Source organism: Cervus elaphus, chromosome X (assembly GCF_910594005.1).
Source record: "Cervus elaphus chromosome X, mCerEla1.1, whole genome shotgun sequence".
Lineage (NCBI taxonomy): Eukaryota > Metazoa > Chordata > Mammalia > Artiodactyla > Cervidae > Cervus > Cervus elaphus.
In genome coordinates, this window is record NC_057848.1 from 52521970 (window position 1) to 52542266 (window position 20297).

Sequence of the window (20297 nt, forward strand, 5' to 3'; positions counted from 1 at the left end):
AGTAAGCATTCTGGAGTACTTCCATGCATAATTCTTTATATATACTTATATTTTTTCAATGGGTAACTGAGATCACACTATAAATGTAGCCTATCTTCTATTTTATTTCATTCCTCTCTCTAGGATGAGCTTTTCCCATAGACAGAAGTCTACAGTATGAAAGTCCCACAATTTATTTGACCATCTATCTACTGGTGAACAATAAGGCTCTTTCCAATTTTTCATTATTATAATAATCTGGAGGTAAATATGTCCATACCTAAATCTTTTACCACATCCCTAATTACTTTTCTTAGGATAGATCCCTAGAAAGCAAGTTAGTGGCATCAAAGAGTATACATGTTCTAAGGCGTGAATCTTACTAGGTTGCCTTCCAAAAAGTTTGTTCCAATTTATACTCTCACCAGTGTAGGACGAAGCATTATCAAGTTATCCTTGATGAATTTCTAGATTTAAAAAGATCTTGTTTTAATTTTTTTCTTTGATGTTGAGTAGAGATGAACACTTTTTTCAGGTTAACTAAGTAATTGCATTTCCGGTTTTATCTGCTGTCCATATTTCTACTGAAATATTGGGGGTTTTTCTTAAAAAAATCAACTTGCATGAGCTCTTTATGTTTAAGAATATTAATAAGGAGAGGAAATTCTTTCCGAAAACCGTCACATCAGACTTTCTTGAAGTATCAAGTTTCCTGGTTCACTTAAAATGTTTCAATTTATAAAAATCCTTTTACCATTTAAAGTAAGATACATCTTCCCACCCTTAATCTAAAAAGAACTGGCTGATAAGAGGAAAGCAATGTACTCAGGCATACTCCGTGGCGCATGCAGAGAATGCTGGAAGAATTGATAATATTGATAATTGATAATATTAGATATTAATAATATAAGGAACTGCACACACCTGCCTTTCAACAGACTATTTACTGTCTGTTTTCGATCTTTCCCAGGGCTCAGCATACACTAGGCAGTGATTACAATTAAGTCACATATATATGCAGACAGAAGCACAGACCCCTATATTATGCACACATACACCTGCCACACTTGAAGCAGAAGCAGAGAAAGAACAAATGAGGATTTTGGAATTAGACCCTTTCCAGCTTCATACAAACATACACAAAGGTGCTTCACCTATTTCCTCATCTGTAAAATGGGGATAATATCTATCTTATGGTGTTTTTATAAGTCTTAAATGAGAGAAAGGGAAAGCACTTAGCACAGTGCCTAATATATACGAGAAATTCGATCAGTGCTAGCAACTTCTTTCTTCTTGGGAACACCACTTCTTATTTAGCCCTTCCTTCCTCGATGCTGCCCTCCAGTGGACTAGGATTCTCCTCCCCCTCTGTAAGGTGGGTTCCACTTGAAACAGATTCAGCAGAGGAAAACTCAGATTTGAAAAACAGGTAAAGTTTATCTCTTCATTTACAAGAGGTCTTTTTTTAAAATTTTTAGACTAGAGGATATTTAAATTATGATCTGATCTACAGAAGTACAGTTGATTTACAACTGTTCAGAAGCTTGTTTCCTATCTCAAGTTTCTTAACTAAATCTAGCTCATTTTCTATCTAAATCTATCTTCCCATCCCCACTGATTTTTCCTGAGAAAAACCACTCTGATCCTCTTCAACTCAGCCTTTTCCCCAGGCAAAGCCCCTTTGGTTTTACTCACCCACACAGTTGTCACAGATGCTGCAATGAGAGGCCCGGGGAGGCCGGAAGATCTTGCATGTATAACAGTATTTCAGTTTCACAATCTGGTTGTTTATCTGGAAATTCTTGATACGAGGGGGTGGTCGCTGGCCTTGGGGCACTGCACCATTGGTAGCTTCTGTAGATCAGTAAAGACAGGTAATATCATCTCTCCAAGAGCAATGAGAATAATCAAAGGTTCCCTAGGCCCACTGTCATCTCCAGACTAGACTCTCAACATCACAAGAGTATCTTCCCAAAACTCCACTGAGTGCCATGCAATTATTTTGTTTACATGTTAAAAAGTGTTTCTTCAAGCTTTTTGGCTGATAACAAAGAAAAACATTCATATAAGAAGAAATAAAAATGGCTAAAAAATATATGAAATGAAAACATCCAACTTTACCTATAACCAAAGAAATAAATAATTAACACAAAGTTACCATTTTCACTTTCTATATTAACAAATATTAGAAAGAAAAATACTCAGTGTTGGCAAGGATGGGGAGGAGGTACCAGTAAGCAATATGGCAATGACTACCAAAATTTTAAATGTGTATACTTTTGACCCAGCAATTCAACCTCTAGGAACTTACCAAATTACAAAGAGATATACAAATGATGTTAATGCAGAGTATTTGTCACAGAACTCCCTTTTAATAGTGAAAGACTGAAAATAACATCAATATCATAGTAGTAGATTGGTTAAGTAAATTATGATACACACATGGGATGAAATATTATGTAGCCATTTTAAATGATGTATGCATTTTAAATGACACAGGAAAATGTTCACAACATACTGAAAAATGAAAATGTATGCTAAAAAGAAACAGGTATAAAGGATTTTATCTTGCAAAAGTAAATATATGCATGAAAAAACTGGCAATATTTAGAATCATAAAAACAATTATTTAAAAATACATGCTTATTGCAAAAAAATTTGAAAAAACAGAAAATACAAATAGATAAGAAAAATTACTGAAAATCTCTCAACTCAGGGATCTTTATGCATTTTGGTGTATTTCCCTCTATTCAACAGATAAACATTCATAATTTTTTAAATTTGAGATTATATTATAGATACAATTTTATACCTTGTATTTTTCACTTAACATTATACAATGGGCATTTTTCCACAGTTGTCTTTTTCTGAAAACATCATTATCTATATTGTATCATATGCATGTACTGCAATTATTTTAACCAATCCATGTTATTGGGCGTTTAAGCTGTCTCTGGAATTTTGCTATTTAAATGATGTTGTATGCAAAAACTTAAAACATTAAAGACAAAGCTTGTTCCCTTTGATCTCCACCCTAATCACAATCTCCTCCTTTTCCTCAAGAATATGCTTACGAGTTAAAATTTATTGCTAAAGCATAAAGAAAAAAAGGAAAACCTGTTGAAGTCTGCGCAGTAATACATTAAGTTGCTGTCATTAAAATAGCTAGGAAAAAGAAAAAAAAAATGATGCATTAAAAATCCTTCTACGAGCTGGCCGGTTAGCTCAGTTGGTTAGAGCGTGGTGCTAATAAAAATCCTTCTACGATTATTTGTGTACATCCCAGATTATTTCCTTTAGCTAATCCTGAGAGAAGTGAAATTACTGAGTCAAAGGGTAAGAACCCTTAAAGCTCATGTCACTTATTGCCAAACTGCCTCCCAGACAGATTGTATCAATTTAATGCATGCCCACCCATCTGTAGCATGTGAGAGTGCCTATCTCATTGCACCCTTGCTGTGCAGGGTAATTCTAAAAACAGATTTTTTTCAATTCACTTTGATTTTAAAAATATCTGCCATATGGAACTTTTTTCCTTTTTTTGCAGAGTGGGGTGGATGCTGTGAAATCAAACAATAACAGTGTGACATAAGTCTTAAAAGAATGGGGAGAGCTATTCATTAGAGGATGATATAAGTACCAGCATGTCACCTTAACATTCCTCTGCAGGTGCTTTGCATGAAGGCACCTGGGAGACAGAGTTCATGGCTCACCCTCCCCGTGAGGCGGGCTACTATGCAAGGGGACCACATGTCTTCTTCTCTCCCCTACCCAGCCCCCACCCACCGCATACCTAGTACAGGGCCAAATATAAGTTGACAAAAACTTGTTAACATAAACCTATGTATGAACTCAAGAATACACTCTACTATTGAGAGAAACATGCTAAATGCAGAGGTAACAACCTGACAGCTCAAGACTGGGCCCTGGGCCCAGCAATCTGGCAAAACAGAGCTAACCTTGCTAACCGTCTGCTGTGAGAGGCAAGATCACGTCAAAGCACTGCCTTGACCTTCAGTTTCTCCACATGTGAATGAAAAGAGGATGATAAAAGAATAACCCAGAGAGAGCAAACCCTACACTCACAACTGTCCCTTCCTATCTTGCTGCTAACTAGCCCAGGTCTTCCCCAACTCCAGTTGTGCCAACAAACCCCACCTGTTTCCTTCCCACAGCTCCCACCCTCACTGCATCCCTAAGTAGTCTGAGCGCAGATGTGCGCAAACCTATGTCCCCTTAGCACAACTAAAACAGGCTGAAATTTTTTGAAAAGAAATCCACTAAGAAGCAAGATAAACACAGTTAAATAAACAAAAGAAATACAAAAGCTGGAAGCTTTCCAAGCAAGAATATCTAATCAAAACATTGCACATCTTAAACTTACACAATGTCACATGTCAATTATATCTCAATAAAACTGCGGGGGGGAAGAAGCCAACTAGAACTGGGAGAAAACATTTCCTTGACAACAGCACGCATATAAACATTAGGAATAAACTCAGGATGAGAAGTACAGAAACTAAATTAAAAACAATAAAAATTGTATCAAAGGGTACAAAATTCAGTCTGAAAATACAGAAAAATATACTATCCTCTTGGAGAGGCATATAATATTTATACAAATATAAATTCTCTCAAAAATAAGATATAAATGCAATATAATACCTATTAGAACTCTAACATGTTTGCATCTTTTTAATTAAATAAAATAATATTATTATTAATAAAATCCCAACAAATAAGCAACAATAACAACAAAGCACCTGAAGGAACTAAAGGCTAACCATGGATTGGTGCTCCATTGCCACAGCTTTTAGTCTTAGAAGTCCTGGGTCCCTTTCTTCTACTCTACGTGACTTGGATGCTGACTCTAGCTACTTGAGTATCAGACTTGAGAACAACTTAGGCAGGCACCAACTGCTATTGGATCTGGTGGGCTCCCAGTCTCTCTGAGTACTGGCATCAGAGCCTTCTTTTGCAGTGTGAGCTCCTAGGATATCCCCTCCTCGAGTTCTGGAATGTTCTGTTTCAATTCATGAAGGCACCCTGGCTAGCTCCTGGTTAGTACAGCACTTCATCTCTGTCCCAAAGAGCCCTACCCTGAGCTGCAGACTGCACTGTGATGAGCTTGTAACTACTTCCTTTACCATTTCTAGAATTCTCAATGGTTCCTGGCACCATAAATGTCCCCTTTCATCCTGTGTTTCCCTAAAGCAGGAATTCTTAGTTAGAAACCTGTGCGAGTGCTTCAAAAGATCTATGAAGTCCTGAAATTATATCCAGGGACTTCCCTGGTGGTCCAGTGGTTAAGACTCTGAGCTCCCAAAGCAGGGGGCCCAGGTTCAATTCCTGGTCAGGGAACTAGATCCCACATGCCGAAAACTAAAAAGATCTTCCGTGCCACAACTAAGACCCAGCACAGCCAAATAAATAAATAAAAATAAATATTAAAAAATTGTATGTGTATGATGCATATAAGAATATTTTTATGACGAGAAGGTTTATAGTTTTCATCAAAAATATCAAATGAATTGATGACCCCCAAAAAGTTTTTATCTTTTTAATTGAAAATAAAATCCTCTGGGAAAAAGTGTAGCAGGACCTTGGTAAGAAATCCTTCCTGAAATGCAACCCAAAAGAGGGAAGAATGAAGTTCACATTCTTTACTGAGTGGTAATGATCTCAGATTCAGGATCTCTGGGGGAAAAGACTGGAAGTGAGTGTTAATCTGCAACTATAATTATGATTCCACTCCCTTACCAATCAAAGCCACTCATTGTACAGCATCTTGCCAGCTGGTCAGAAAACCCACCTATCTCCATTTCAATGAAAGCTGCTTCATCTGGTAGGGCCCGAGGGATCACTCCAGGATCACTGAAGCTGGTCCTCAGCAGGGTCGCCATGGAGAACAGGAATAGCATGGCAGCGAACACAGGGATGGCAGGAGACAGCTGAACAGCCAGGTAGCGGCATCTGCAGAAAGCAGACAATTGAACACTTGGTTATTCCTACCCAATACTGACCTCGAATTATTACCAGTATGTCACTCTGGTCTCCACAACAAAATCACAGTACTTCAAGGGCAGGGACATATTGTTTACTTTTCTCAAATTACCAAAACCTCCTAACATATGGTTCTGCACATACTAGGAGCTCAACAAATACATCATTGATTGATGCTACCTATAATATACAGGAGATAGTTTAAGGGATCTCTGATACCCCCAAGCCCAGTCCCTCCCATCAGCCTGCTGGGAGCCACATTTCCTATGCACTTCAGCAAAGGCTCATACCTGTTAAGGTCCGGCATGTAACTGAACCTGGATTGTAAGCACCACAGGTTGCTCTCACTCTGGGAGTGTCTAGAGCTTTTTGTACTTACTCATCTGACATTGGGCCTGAGCTCAAGGAGGGGGAAGAAAAGATAAGGACCGGCCATGAAGCAGAGTCCCAGTGTCAAACAGATGGTATGTCCAGCGTGTTCAAAGGCCACTGAAAAGCTTCAGAGATGCTGCCTGACTCTGCAACATCCACTCACTCCTCTTCCTTCCTCAATTAGCTCAGCCAGTAGGTGACCAGTGACCATAAGCAAGTGAATAAGAAAACTGTATCTCTTTAGCACCCCTTCTCAATATCATATTTCTTCCCCTCTTTCCCCTTAACTCACCTGGAAGGCCATTCCTCTCCCTCTCTGGATATCCCAGCTCTACTGGCCTTTCAGATCCAAAGCCAGCAATGCCATCATTGTCACCATTACAACCACAACTTATTGAGCACACACCATATGCACTTGGCTCTTCAGATGCACTGTAGCATCCATTTCTCACACTACATCTGTGATAGCTGAAGCATCTGAGATTTAGTGAGGTCTTGCCTCTTCCAAAGGCCTATCCTAAACTGCACTGTTTTTCACTACGTTGACTTCATCTCCCCCAATTAAACTTCCAAAGAGCAAGAACCTTGCCTTTTAGGAGTGGGAACGCCTGGGTTTAAATTCCGGCTCTACCAGCTCCTAGTTGGGGTAACTGAGTTAACTTCTGTCTCCTTACCTATGAAATGAAGATGATAATAGTAGTATTTCATAGGGTGGTTGTGTGACTCAAAAGCATGAATATAAATAAAATGCTTCGAACTGCTCTTGACACATAGTAAATGCTAAGTAAATGTCAGCTATTAGCATTATCATCATGGATCTCTATCTCCCTGAGCCTAATACAAGTATGGGAACAAAGAAGCTATCAACAAATACTTGTCCAGTTGAACTGAATATCAAACCAAATAAATGGGAATGTGTGATGAGAGTTATCACTGACCTATTTTTATTCTCCTTCTCCTGATGCATATTTCCTCCTTCAACACAGAAATCTTGTCTTGGAAGCTAACTATAAGTAGATGAACAAGGACCAGAGGGAGAGTGAAGAAAGTAAGCTAAGGAAAAAGGCTTACCTCATCAGCATGGGGATTAATTAAGCACGCCGCTGTCCACTCGGAGTAGACCTTTAACCCCAGGCTGTACCTTCACTGCACGTTTGGAACAATCCCCATGAGATCCTTCTCCTGCCTCCCTGCCACACACTCAACTGCATAGCGGGTGGGAACCAACCGTACTGCTTGGCTGAGCAATTTGCCATGAAGGTGAACATACGGAGTGAATTTGCAAACGATTTCTGTGGCTTTTTGTTTGCTTGCCTGCTCGTTTGTTTTTTAACAAAATCCTTGCTCTCAGCTTGCTTTTGTATGATTTTCTTTCTTCTCCTAAAATCCAAGGGTAGGGTCTGGCTAACTGAGTTCAGGGTAATGAGGGTCCTTGCATAGCACGAGCTTGTGGATTTACCCTCTTTTCCACTGCTCCCCTTCACTAGTACAGATAATCAAGAAGTGAATTCAGAAAAGTCATCAGCACTCATCAGGGACCCAAAAGGACACAGGAGAAACACAAGGCTCCATCTCTGAGACAAGCCAAGTGAAATTACCACACTGGCAGAAAATAGCCATCTTCCTCATCACTGCCCATCTCTAAAATCACTCTTGAAAACAAAGAAGTGACATCTCCAGAATTCAGACTGCCCTGGGTGTATCATTGCCAATGAAAAGCCTTAGAAAAATCAGAGCCATCTGATTGGCCACCAAAGGGAGTTTAAACTGTTTTATTCGAGGGAAAAGATACAGAGAGAATAGAACACAAACACACACATTAATGATGCCCCCACACCCTGAAGGACCGAGCTTAACTAAAGTCTCATTTCAACACCTGCTTGTTGATCGGACAAAGGACAACTTAGATTTGAATTATGCTTCACCATCCAGGATAAAGGTCTCTGTAATCTCCACACAGAATATCTTCTGCACCTGCTAAAACAATCCACTCTGTGTGTCAACAAGTACACAACAGGCCCATTGTATTGTTCTTGGGAGACAAGGCTACTGGCAGCCAGTAGTGAGCCAGTTGTCACTAGTGAGTGGGTGTGACTGGGAAGGCAGATGTGGGACCAGCAGGCCTTTCTACCCAGAATAAGAGGAAATAAGAAAGCCAGAGGCTAAGACCACCACAAACTACAACCCATCTGTCTGCCTTTAATACCCACCTGGGTTAGTCCCATAATTGCAGTAAGCTAGCGATCTCTCTTAAATAGGAATAAGCTATGCAAAGATTTGGTGGTAATTCCCAGTATCAACCTCAAAAGTCAGGAGTATCCTCAAACATCACTAATTTGTCCTAGAGAAAGACTGGATCTATCATCCACAAATATAAACTGTCTTTGAAACCCTGTGGTACTTTCTATCTATATTGATATGGATAATGATATCCATACACTTCTTGAAACAGAACTCTCCTTTGTCTTCAGAATACCAGGCAGTTAGAAGTGACTTTTCTCCCTTGTGAATTTTATAAATGCAACTATGTCCCCACCAAATCTCCATTTCTGCCACCTGCAGAGACATCATCACTTTAAGCCATCTTCTTTCAACCTCTTGATCGGCTTCAGGCTTCCACAGCTGGACTACATGACAGGACTCCCATATGTCTCATGGGCCACATGATGGTACTGACCAGCAGTAACCAGCAGTGCCAGGCTGGGCTGGTGTGCCATATCCCATCCCCCATCTCTAGCACACCAGAGTTCATTGGAAGGACAATCATAACAACATAGACTTCAATTCACACAAAAAACTTCAAAAGAGATTCATGAGTGGAAGTTGTAAGAAACCAGACAGATTCCACGACAGGGCTGCCTCACAGACCAGCAGTGTGCACTAGTGGTCTGTACTCTGATTCTGTCTCCCTAATGGTTTACTTGCTATGTTTTTTGCTGCTGTTCTTTTATCAGCACAATCAGCCAACAAGTATTTATGGGTCTAACAAATGAAGAACAAGAGAAATGGAACTTAATTTTGTTGGGGAAACATAACTAACATATGAAACAGCTAAATAAGATAAGACCAATAATCAAGTGTATGGATGGTGAGTCAGACTCTAAGGACTGTAAGTGGTCAGAGAAGAGCTCTCTTGGGAATCTGGGGGCTGCTTGAAACTGCTCCCATAGCAGTCATTAAGGGTGGCTTTAAGGAAGCTTGGCACAGCAGGAAGTTCCAAGGATTAGAGCTCCACAATGGCCCTTGAGCCCATATAACAGAAATAAGCCTTTGCTGTAAGTCCTCCCTGACAGGGGCAGCCATCTGTCCTTATACATATGTTCTATCTCTAGAGCACAGTAAACATGTAGAGCCACCCATAGGACCAGTTCAACATTCTTGCTGATGACATTCAGAGTTTGCTAAGAGGGACAAAGTTTCCTTGGACACTAAAAACAATTTAATAACAGCTTCAAGATTTACTGCTATGTGAAGGTCAGAGTTTTGAAAATGTATAACCCTGTTTTGCTCCAGCAGCAATGGGAAAATTAAGCAAACAAGGACATTTTCAATTCTGAGGCAATGAGCCATCCTCTCACTGAGGAAGGCCAAAATATCTATAGAGGCAAACCTAAGTAGTTGCCAAATTTCAGTTGTAATAATAAATTTCACATTTCAATTATAACAAATATAACCAATTTCAAAAATAACAAGTAACAAATTTCAACTGTAATATCTTTCTGATAAAGAACTTAGAACAGTTCCCTGCTACCTACTATATGAAGCCCCCACCTCCTCAGGCCAGTATTCTGAGGCCCTCCTTTAACTGGCCTTATCTAGTCATCATCATAGGTTCTTTCTTGCCTCTTCCTTGCTCCATTCCAGACACATCTTCCTCATTACCCTGAATGCATTAGCCTCTTGCTACCGCAGGAGGAGGCATAAAGGGTCTTTTTTGTTGTTAAACACAATACCAGCTCTGGCATCTCTGAGGAGGAAGATTTAAGACTCCTTTCCCTCAATAAACATCTCAACTGTTGTCCGCATGCTAGGGACACCCCTGTCCTTTGTGCTCACTTTTCCCAAAGTAAACGATCATTATACTCAACTAAGACATTCTCAAAAGATGGGAGTTACGTTCAGTGGAGACTGACGGTGTGAACCTCATCACCACAAAACGTAGTAAAGGCCGAAAACACACAGATGAATTCTGAATGACAGAAGCATAAAGAATTGTTAAAGGGAAACACATTGTTCAGGAGACATAGCCCAATCCTTCTCCAGGAGACATGCTTTATCAGGAAGTTGAGTTTGGCTAAGTACTGTAACAGATTGATATCAAAGAGGCAACTGCCTTTCTAAAACTGTCTTTGGTTGGCAGAGTCACAGAATAGGGCTAGGTAAGCACAAGACTGAACCTCCACAGGGCAATTCTTCAGAGAATACTCTCTTGATTAGAGATCATGATAAAGTCACTTTTGCTCTTTCTAATCTCACCTAAGGAATTCAGGAACCTGGACTTTGTCACTATAGACAGGGATATTCCTCCATGTCAGAGTTTGGCCTTGGTCTACCTAGCCCTGTGTCTCCTCAAACCTGGTAACTTTGTTATCAGACTGCCTCTTCCCTTCTGCTGACCATGGGGACACGGTGCCCCTTTCATCACCATCACCCACAGAGTAACATGGTAAGGAGCACACATTGCCTAATATTTCTCGGAGCTGTCCTCATCTTGGAAGCAGGGACTAGGAGCAGCAACAGGGGTGATGATCCCTTGTAACGCAAAAGCTTACTCTCTTAAGTTCACACTTAAAAGAAGGAGTTCCTTGTTCCTGCAAGGCTACCAGAATGCCATACTAGAATACAGTCAGTTTTCCACAAACATGCCTTCATTTTCTAGTGAGTGAAATCACTCAGTCGTGTTTGCCTCTTTGCAACCCCATGGACTGTAGGCTACCAGGGTCCTCTGTCCATGGGGATTTTCCAGGCAAGAATACTGGAGTGGGTTGCCATTTCCTTCTCCAGGGGATCTTCCCAACCCAGGGATTGAACCTGGGTCTCCAGCATTGTGGGCAGATGCTTTACCATCTGAGCCAGTAGAAGCATGAGTTAAGGATGCCAAGGTAACCTAGAATCCACTAAGGCAACACAAACACCAGCTAGCAAGACCCCAGAGTATGCCAGCCCAGCATTTGGCACTATGCACAGCTTTAGTAATCTGCATGTCTTCAGGATTCCGTACTCAAAAGGTAACAATGAGATGAAAGGTAGTGTCGTATAAAGGCACTGGCTGACCGATTGACCTTGATGAAATCTATTTCTGTAGACCTGGTTTGATCACTCGCAAAAGGATGGGGATGGTCTCCAAGGCCCCTTTCAGACCTATCATTCTATGATTCTGTGAGTCAAGACTGCTACATTTTAAGTGCATCCAGAATGTATCGATTCAGCTACATTTATTGATCACACACTCTAGTAAGGCCTAGTAGAAGGCACTGTGGGGGCCACACACACACAGGATAGTCCCTGACCCTGAAAGAACACAAACTGTAATATCCACAGAATTAAAAAAATATAAAAATGTCATGTAATTATGTGTTAAATGACTGGTATGTACAATTAGTCCTATGAATGCAGAAATTACTAGAAAAATTTCAGGAAGGAAGACTCAAGAAGGGACTTGAAAAAGAGGTAGAGTCTGAATAGGCTAGAAGTGGGACAATTACTAAGCAGTGCTACAAAGCTTTTTTCAGTTCATCCAATTCAATGACTCCTCTGTACATCAGAAGCACCCAGGAGGGTCAGTCCAACAGGGTTTGATAATGCCTTGATACGATTTCCGCTAGATATGGCACAGTGAGGCATAAGCACTGATCACAGCAGTAAACGCCTTCCTACTTCAGGGGTCAAGAGTCACACAATCATTCATGCCACAAGAGACCTTGACCCCAGTAGTGATCTGGTCACACAGTTAAAAGAGAAAGCTAGGAAGCCACTTTCAGAACACAGTGCACTTGGTCTTTTCCCCAAGCTTTATCAGAAAGTTGAATTTGACTAAATACCACAATAGCCTTTCGGTAGTTGGACAGTTCACAGGTTGTCGGTGTCAGTCCGCTATAGTGTCCTGACATTCCTGGCCAAGCTGTTGGTTATGTGTTCATCACACAAGCTGGACAGAGTTTGGGCAGAAAGGACGGAGAATGCTTCATGTGCTTAAAGCTCACATTTCCTAAATACCTCATCCTAAGAATACATTAGGAAATTCCTCTTTTTTTTTCTAACTAGAATACTCTTGATTAAAGTATAGCTGATTTACAATGTTGTGTTAATTTCTGCTGTACAGCAAAGTGATTCCATTATATATACATTCTTTTCCATTACGATTAATTCCAGGGTATTGAATACAGTTCCCTGTACTATATAGTAGGACCTTGTTGTTTATCCATTCTATATATAATAGCTTACATCTGCTAACCCCAACCTCCTACTCCATTCTTTCCCCAACCCCATCCCCCATGACAACCACAAGTCTTTTCTCTATGTCCCTGAGTCTGTTTCTGTTTTGTAGATAGGTTCATTTGTGTCACATTTTAGAGTATATATATATAAGTGATATCATATGGTATTTGTCTTTCTCTTTCTGACTTACTTCACTTAGTATGATAATCTCTACTTGCAAGGAAATTCTTTTTTTAAGCACTGTACAATGTATACTCTGCTTCTAAATTCAAATACATTTACTATAGATACAATAGATACAATTACATTTAAAATACAGCTATCTACTGGTAATCTTCTATCCTCTCCTTTTCTGTGTGTGTATTAGAATCTCCCAGACAGACACAAGAGTTATATAGAATTTCAGACTCTCAGAGCTGCTAGAGGCTTAGTGATAATCTAGCCCTATTTCCCATCCGGGGCAGGAATTCACTCTGTGACAGCAGCTCTGAGAGATGGCTACCCAGCTTCTTTGGAAACACTTCTAAAAATACAGAGCTAATGAGCACCTGTATGGACCACCTTTTCTCATTTTATGTAGTTAACCTACTGTCTGTCCACTGAAAAATCACAGGTCCCTCCTTTGAGAAATCTAAACATGTAAAAGCGAAATCCAAAAATAAAAATAAAAAGATGTCCACTGACACTACTAACACTGCATGTTTTTCATCAAGGGGCGCCCACACGCCTGACCAGATTTCTCAAGCCATCTGGCCGACCCAGGGCTGTGCCACAGGGGGTTATAAATCACCTCTCACTCATTCCTCCACACTTGCTGCAAGCAGGACCCTGTTACTAAAATGCAGGTCCAGATGTGCCTCAAGATCTGAACTTTCTTCCTCAAGGCCAAAATGCAGCAGCCAGAGAATGTACAGTCTATGCTCCTAGACAATTTAAACATGAAAAGAGACAGTCCTTTGTCACTGCTGGTTCAGACACCCTCAACTGCCTGAAAGCAGGGGACTAACCAGGTGAATTCCTGAGGTCTCCGTAAGTTCTCATACTAGCAAAGGAGCCCATATTCTGCCCCCAAACCCTATCCTCCACCGTGTGGTGGACAGTAAATTATAGACCCCAAAGAAAAAGGTCGACCAGAAAGAGACTTCATTCCTCAGAGGCAGGCTGGTGTCCTCTGTACAGCCTGTCAGTGGCTAGGCTCAAGGCAGCCGCCACCTAGAGTGCCCATGTGTCTACATTTGACAGACAGATGCATACATGTGCACACATATATGCACACACACATACACGCTCACAAACACAGATTCCACCATTCTTAGTAAGGATTCATTGTCGGGGCCCTCTCCCCTTTGGTCAGATGTAAACTTCCCCATTCCACTTCTCAGCTAACACTTTTACTTCCTTCTCCCTTCCCCCTTTCCTACTCCCTCCCCCAGCCCTACCCTCAAAACTATTTACTCTAACACACACACAGCTGGAACCCAAGGCAGTTTACAAACAACCTCACCCTTCATATTTGAGGGCAAAGCGCAAGAAATAACTTGGGGGAAAAAAGTCATCTCACCAGAAAACCCAACCTGCCTCTGTCAAACAGTAACTTGGTTAATTATAAGCTTCATCCCATAGGCAGTTTTCTTCAGAGGCCTTCAGGGTCGAAGGGAACACATCTAAATCATACTCTGTCTGGCTCCCAGATACAAAAAGGGCCAAATGCCAGTAGCTCCAAATTTCAACTTGCCTTGGCCAGTCAAACCAGAGAGTTCCTGGGCCCAGAATTACCAGCTCACTCAGGGCCTGGAAACAAATCTCATCTCTGTTTTGAATGGTTTCAACCACAAAAATTTAGCCCCGAGTTGGGGAGGGGAGAGAGGCAAAAAAAGCTAGTGATTTAGCAGAGGACGGAGTGAGGATGACAGAAAGCAGAGTTCAGCTCTGCATTTCCATAAACAAGCAAGGAAGGAACAAAGCTAACTTGGAGACAAGAGTGAGGAGTGGGGAAATATTTTTTTAAATGTTATGCTTATGCCTGCCCGCCTGCACACGCTCACTTATACCACATAAAGTATACACACACACACACACACACAGAGTTTCAGCTATGAAACTCTGACTGGAAAGCAGCTAAGAAGCCATGATCAACTTGTCTGATTTTGCCAAATATTTTATAACTTGGTAGCAGCAGCAGCAAAAAAAGTGCCTTTGACAAAAAGGTCCTCTGACCTTACTTTCCTGGCCCTGTTATAAACTACATCCCCCTCCTTCCCCTGCTGTTACTCAAGCCATTTGCACTTATCCCAAAGTCTGGCAAACCAGCCCCCCAAAAATCACTCTTGATGCACTGGGAAAGCCTGAAGCCCTTACAGAAGAAAGACAAAAATGAGCCCCCAAAGATCAGAGCTGATTTTAATTATCCACAAAGGCAAGCCAAGAAGCCCCCTCCTCCATCCCATGGCCACGCCCCCTGAGGGGAGTTCCATTTCCAGGTCACTGGAGTGCATGAACTGTAGCAGGTTCATATTAGGTGTGGCTCACAGTCTACAAACACATCTCTTGGTTCCTTCAAGGCCTTCCTCATAATAATCCCAAACCAATTAGCATTGCTCTCATCCCTGGAGTGTACCACATTCTCAGCATACCCAGGAGTCCTGCCACAGTAGCCAACTGGTCACCTCCCTAGAGCAGTGATCAACACAGATTTCAAACTGCCTCTGGTACTAGCTGTTACATCACAGAAAAAATAACTCCAAGGCTGGTTTCAGGCACACACAGAATAGAGAGTTGTTTATGTTGAGTGATTTTGACTGAAAGAAAGAGCAACTCACATTTAATAAGCACATATGTGCCACACACGCAGCTAGACTGTGGCACAGCTGAGGCTGGAACCAATCTGCAGGTTCCCAATTCCTTTGGCTTTTCAATTTAACAGCTAGCTGAGAGCTGAGCCCTAAGGAAATAGGACCCAGAATAACAGAATAGGTGAGTATCATGGGGTGGAGTTACGACTACAGGGAGTGCTCCTAGGCTCAGGAGGGGTGGAGAAGAGGCAATCTGTCACTAACCACCTAAGTAGACCACTGAAAAGGGGAGGGGAGTGATGAAGATGAATTCTTTTATTTTCTAAGTGTTCCAGGGGTGGCCCCAAATCAGTGCTATAAAATTGGTTATCAAACATCTTGGTCTTTTTTTTTTTTTCTTTTTTTTTTTTTCACCTCCACCACCACCACCCAAACAACAGTTACATCTTGGTCTTTTAAGGAGGCACATACAAAGCAATGAATTCAGTTGACATGATCTACAGACACTGCTCAAGAGGACAGTGACAACCATCCAAGGACTAGCCACAAACTCCCCAGAAAGAAGGTTCTTCCCCTGGACCCAAAATAACCATAATCAGGCAACAATACTCAATGGAAACTCACTCGAAGGCGAAGAAGAGTGTACATGTCCCCAGGATGAGGAAGAGGGTCAAATAGAAGATGCCCTTTTGCCGGGCCATCATGACGCGGCCATCACAGCAGAAGGTGTTCCTGCCTGGGAGTTTCTCCCATTTCCGTGTCACCTTCTTTCTCACCACCATCACAGACATGATTGGAATTCCTGGTCCAAAATGGGTTTGTGATTATAAGAGGGAAGAAACAGAAGCTGAGCCCAGCTTCGAAATCACGTTGTGTGCTATTGCTGCCACTGGGTCAAACATCATCAGAAGTCCAATTTCTAGCCCTAAGGAAAAACACAAAAAGAAAAAAAATGAGGCAGGAACAAGAGAATGCAGTTCAATCTTCCTTTCCCAGAGGCAGATGAGCACTGCCTCAAGGGTTGAGAGTGAAGAAATGGAAGAGTTTATTTCCAATCTGTCTTTGTCCCCTAAAAGAAGAAAAGGTTAAAGATTCTCAAAAAGAGAAAGAGGCTAGTATATCTTAAATATATCCGTTTACTTCCAGTATAATACTGATGATTTGATTAGCACAGAACTAGGAACTAGAAGAGATTTTATAGGTGACAGCCCCAATTACTTTGTTTTGGAAATAAGTAAACTGAAGACTGAAGGGGGGAAATCACTTCTCTGGGTCACAAAGCCATGAAGCTAAGCCAAAAAAAACAGGTCTGCTGACTTTCAGTCCAGGGCGCTCTCCACTATACCATACTGTTGTATAATCATCATGAAGAAGACTCTAAAAATAATAGTGGAATTTCTATCCTTACGGGCCATTCCCTCCCCTCCTCCACTTCTTCACCTTCTTTCTTCAATCAGCCACTGGAATCTGAATCACACGAGGGAACAAGTCATCCTTTGGGAGAGCTAGGAGGTTTTGGACACTGTACACAAACCCAGGTTGTATTTACTCAAAACAGATTTCCCCTAATCAAACCCTCCTAACTTCCTGAGTCTGGGAAATGAACCAACTTTTCCGGCCTAGCCTAACATTTGTGGGAATCTTAATGAAACCACATCACAGACCTGTAGGTGAAAGGCTGACTTAAGCCAGAGAGATTGTTATATGGCTGGGAGGAGGAGGGGCCCGACAGGGGGTGGGGGGTGGCAGCAGTTAAGAGAAGTCATAAGGGTGCTTTCTGGGACATTTTAGAAGTACCATCTCCACTTAGCATCCTGAATCCCCAGGCCCAGCCTTCCTCACCGCTGTCACCCGTCTCCTCTCAGGTGTGGTGCTGTGGCCTCTATTTACCGATACCACATGCCTCACGCTGGCAAGAAAGAGGCGGAAACCTGCAGCCCGACTGACTGATGAGAAATAACCAACTGGGCTGGAGAGGGCAACGGTCCAAAGAGAGACTAGGAGCTGAGCAGGGAAAGGAGAAGGTGGAAGGCTTGGGAAAGGGGAGGGGGCATCGGAGGTGCAGGGAACACTTCCTTTGTGTAAAACTAACCTGGATAACAATCTTCTCCTGATAAACCGCCCCAGCGGGAGGAGAGACCAGGAAGGGGAGCCGGGCCTGGGAGAACAAAGATCAAAATCCGTCGAGAACCAGCGACCAGCCCAGCGGCCCGGGGCCCGAGGCCCGAGTCCCGAGTCCCGGACGGGCGGCGGGCGCGGCCTCGAGAGGCCCGCCCAGCCTCAGCCACGCCGCCGACCACCGCCCCGGGCAGGATGGGACGCGCGCCACCTCCGCACGCTCGTACACACTCACACACGCCCCGCCACGTGTAGTCACCCCCGGCCAGGGGCTCGGCAATCGCCGAGCCGAGAAGGGCAGAGCAGGCTCCGCGCGTCCCGGTGCAGCCGAGGGGGCTGCAACCCACCACGCGGCCGAGCCCCAGAGACCCCCACCCCCACCCACCCCCTTGTTACCTGAACCCCGGAGAGCGAACTCGGCCGGGAACGGAAGCCAGGAAGTGCACTGTCCCAGGGGACCGCGTCGGCCGCCAGAGGTGGCAGCGGCTTTTCCCCAGCCCGGAGGCTGCCTCCTCCTGACAAGGGGCCCCAATGGTCGGGGCCCTAAACCAGCTGTGGCAACCGCCCACCGCTGGCCGAATGGAACGCTCCTCACGTCACCAGGTCGTTCCAGTAGTTGCTAGCCCTCTATTGGCTGATCCGCCTCGGCGCCTCCGCCCCTGCCACCCCTGCCCCGAGCTACCATTGGCTGCGCATAACGCCACTCGACGATGCCCCCGCCCCATTCCCCCACCCATCTCCCCGCTTCGTGCCCACCTGCCAAGCCTTTGCCAGCCTCCCTTTGGGGTCTGAGCACCGATGTGTGAAGTGTCGCTTTCTATTAATATAGTTCCGCAGGGACTGGGATGAAGCGTGGTGTCAATGGGACTAGGAGGAACGGGGGACCTGCCGCCCCCCACCCTCCCCGCCACACATACCATGAGACGCTGAAGGAATCCTGGCTCACAGATCCCGGTGCTCACCCCAAACTGGGTCCTCCTTGGGCCTCTCCAGCCTTACTTACATGAAATCAATTGCGACTTGGGATTTTACTCTGTACCCGCGTAAAAATAAGTCCTCTGCCTCCCAAGTCCTATTCACGAGGTAGGGGTCCCACCTCTGTTCCAGTCGCCCTGGCCTGCATCTCTGGCTTTAGGAACAAAACAGATGTAAAAAGGAACTTGAAAGGGATAACTGTCCCCAAGAAGGTAGAATCATTTTGCAGTAAACAAAAAATTGACGCTGAAACTCTGCTGACAGGACATAAATTCTTTCAGGTAGGTGATGAAGTAAAGATTGCTTCAAAAGCTTGTAAATGACTATTAGATTTGAAGAGCTTGTGATAATGAGGTGCTGAGTGGGGCTCAGAGGGGAGCGGCAGAAACTCGACCCACCAACCACATTGATTCTATCTTTCTGCCACCTCTCTGACAGGGCAGTTAATTACCACAATGAGCCACTGCTACTGCTCTGAGTGAGTCGCATCCTTTAGCATAAGATTGGAGTGGGGAAAACAGTTGAAAACCACGGCATCGATATTCTACAACAGACTTTAAAAGACACTGGGTCTGTTTCCGCTAGTGTGGCTCTTGGCTTCCAAATATAAGGGGAAATATGAGAGAGGGTGGAAGGTGGTCTTTCCTTACCTGTCACACCGTCGGGGAGAGCGCCCAGACTGCCAGCTATTTTCCTAATCTTGAATAAAGTTTCTCTGGGGTGAAGGTATTTGCAATGAATACAAAAGAGACTGTCAAAGCTCTTCCCAAGGCAGTATTTTTTTGTGTTAGTTGAAGGACCACGTGCCTGGTCAAGAACTATTTCTCCTTTTATGGGATTTGGGTCCTGTGTGCTATGAAGCAAAATTCTACCTAATGATAGTTACATTTGACACATTCATGGTACCCTTCAATCAAAAGTTTTAAGGGATTAAAAAATCACTAGGTAATTCTCTTATGAGAGATGTGTTATAATTCATTTGTAGGAGAAAGTACATCTTTATAAAGCTTTTATTGTTCCCCAGCACTCATGCTGATTATAATCATCGGTGTAGTTTTTATGAACCGTGTGATCAGTATCATTGCCTCCAGTTCTCCCCTTTAAATCCTGGAGGCTGCTGGTATTGCATTCACTTGGTATGGAAAGGAGAGGAACAGCCCATCAGGCCCTGGGTTCCCAAGCCTGTGTGTACCAGAGGCCTTTAGGAGTCTCACAGTCACCCCAGTTGTCATCCTCCCAATTGGGGAGTGGACAAAAATAAACCTCCACAGCACCCAAACGTCTCAGGTATAGGTAAAGTCCTGGGAGTCCTGGAATGAGTCACAGCAACACATTCCTGAGCTCTGCCCCTCCCTGCTCTGGGTCACATTCCCTCTGGGATTATCAAGTGACTGTATAGGTCAGGCTTGCTTTATTACAATCTGTTATCATTTGTGCTCACCTCTGAAAGAAAAATAAGGAAAATGGATATGAACAAACACTCCATACCAATTCCTTCTATATCATTACATCGTTTCATGTTATCCCCAAGGTGTTAATACATATCCCTAACTACAGTGTGACTATAAATGAAGATTGTTTTCTCTTTTTCTCTTTTCCACAAACGTCTAGACTTTAGGC

At 43.0% G+C, this 20297-nt stretch overlaps 1 protein-coding gene and 1 non-coding gene across 3 annotated transcripts in view; one reads left to right on the forward strand and one right to left on the reverse strand.

Annotated features, from left to right (window-relative positions):
* Positions 1-18300, reverse strand: part of ZDHHC9 (zinc finger DHHC-type palmitoyltransferase 9) — a 29873-nt gene extending 11573 nt beyond the window's left edge. The window contains exons 1-5 of one of the 2 annotated variants that reach the window (XM_043895810.1): positions 18099-18300; positions 17677-17742; positions 16209-16509; positions 5792-5952; positions 1675-1833 (exon numbers count right to left, since the gene is read on the reverse strand). In XM_043895810.1, the coding sequence (XP_043751745.1) occupies positions 1675-1833; positions 5792-5952; positions 16209-16375 (487 nt within the window). In that variant the 5' untranslated portion in view covers positions 16376-16509; positions 17677-17742; positions 18099-18300. The remainder of the gene's footprint in view (positions 1-1674; positions 1834-5791; positions 5953-16208; positions 16510-17676; positions 17743-18098) is intronic. The other variant, XM_043895811.1, reaches the window with a different exon arrangement.
* Positions 5268-5340, forward strand: TRNAW-CCA. The gene has a single exon. It is a non-coding gene; the product is annotated as a tRNA-Trp (tRNA).
* Positions 18301-20297: the final 1997 nt, after the last annotated feature.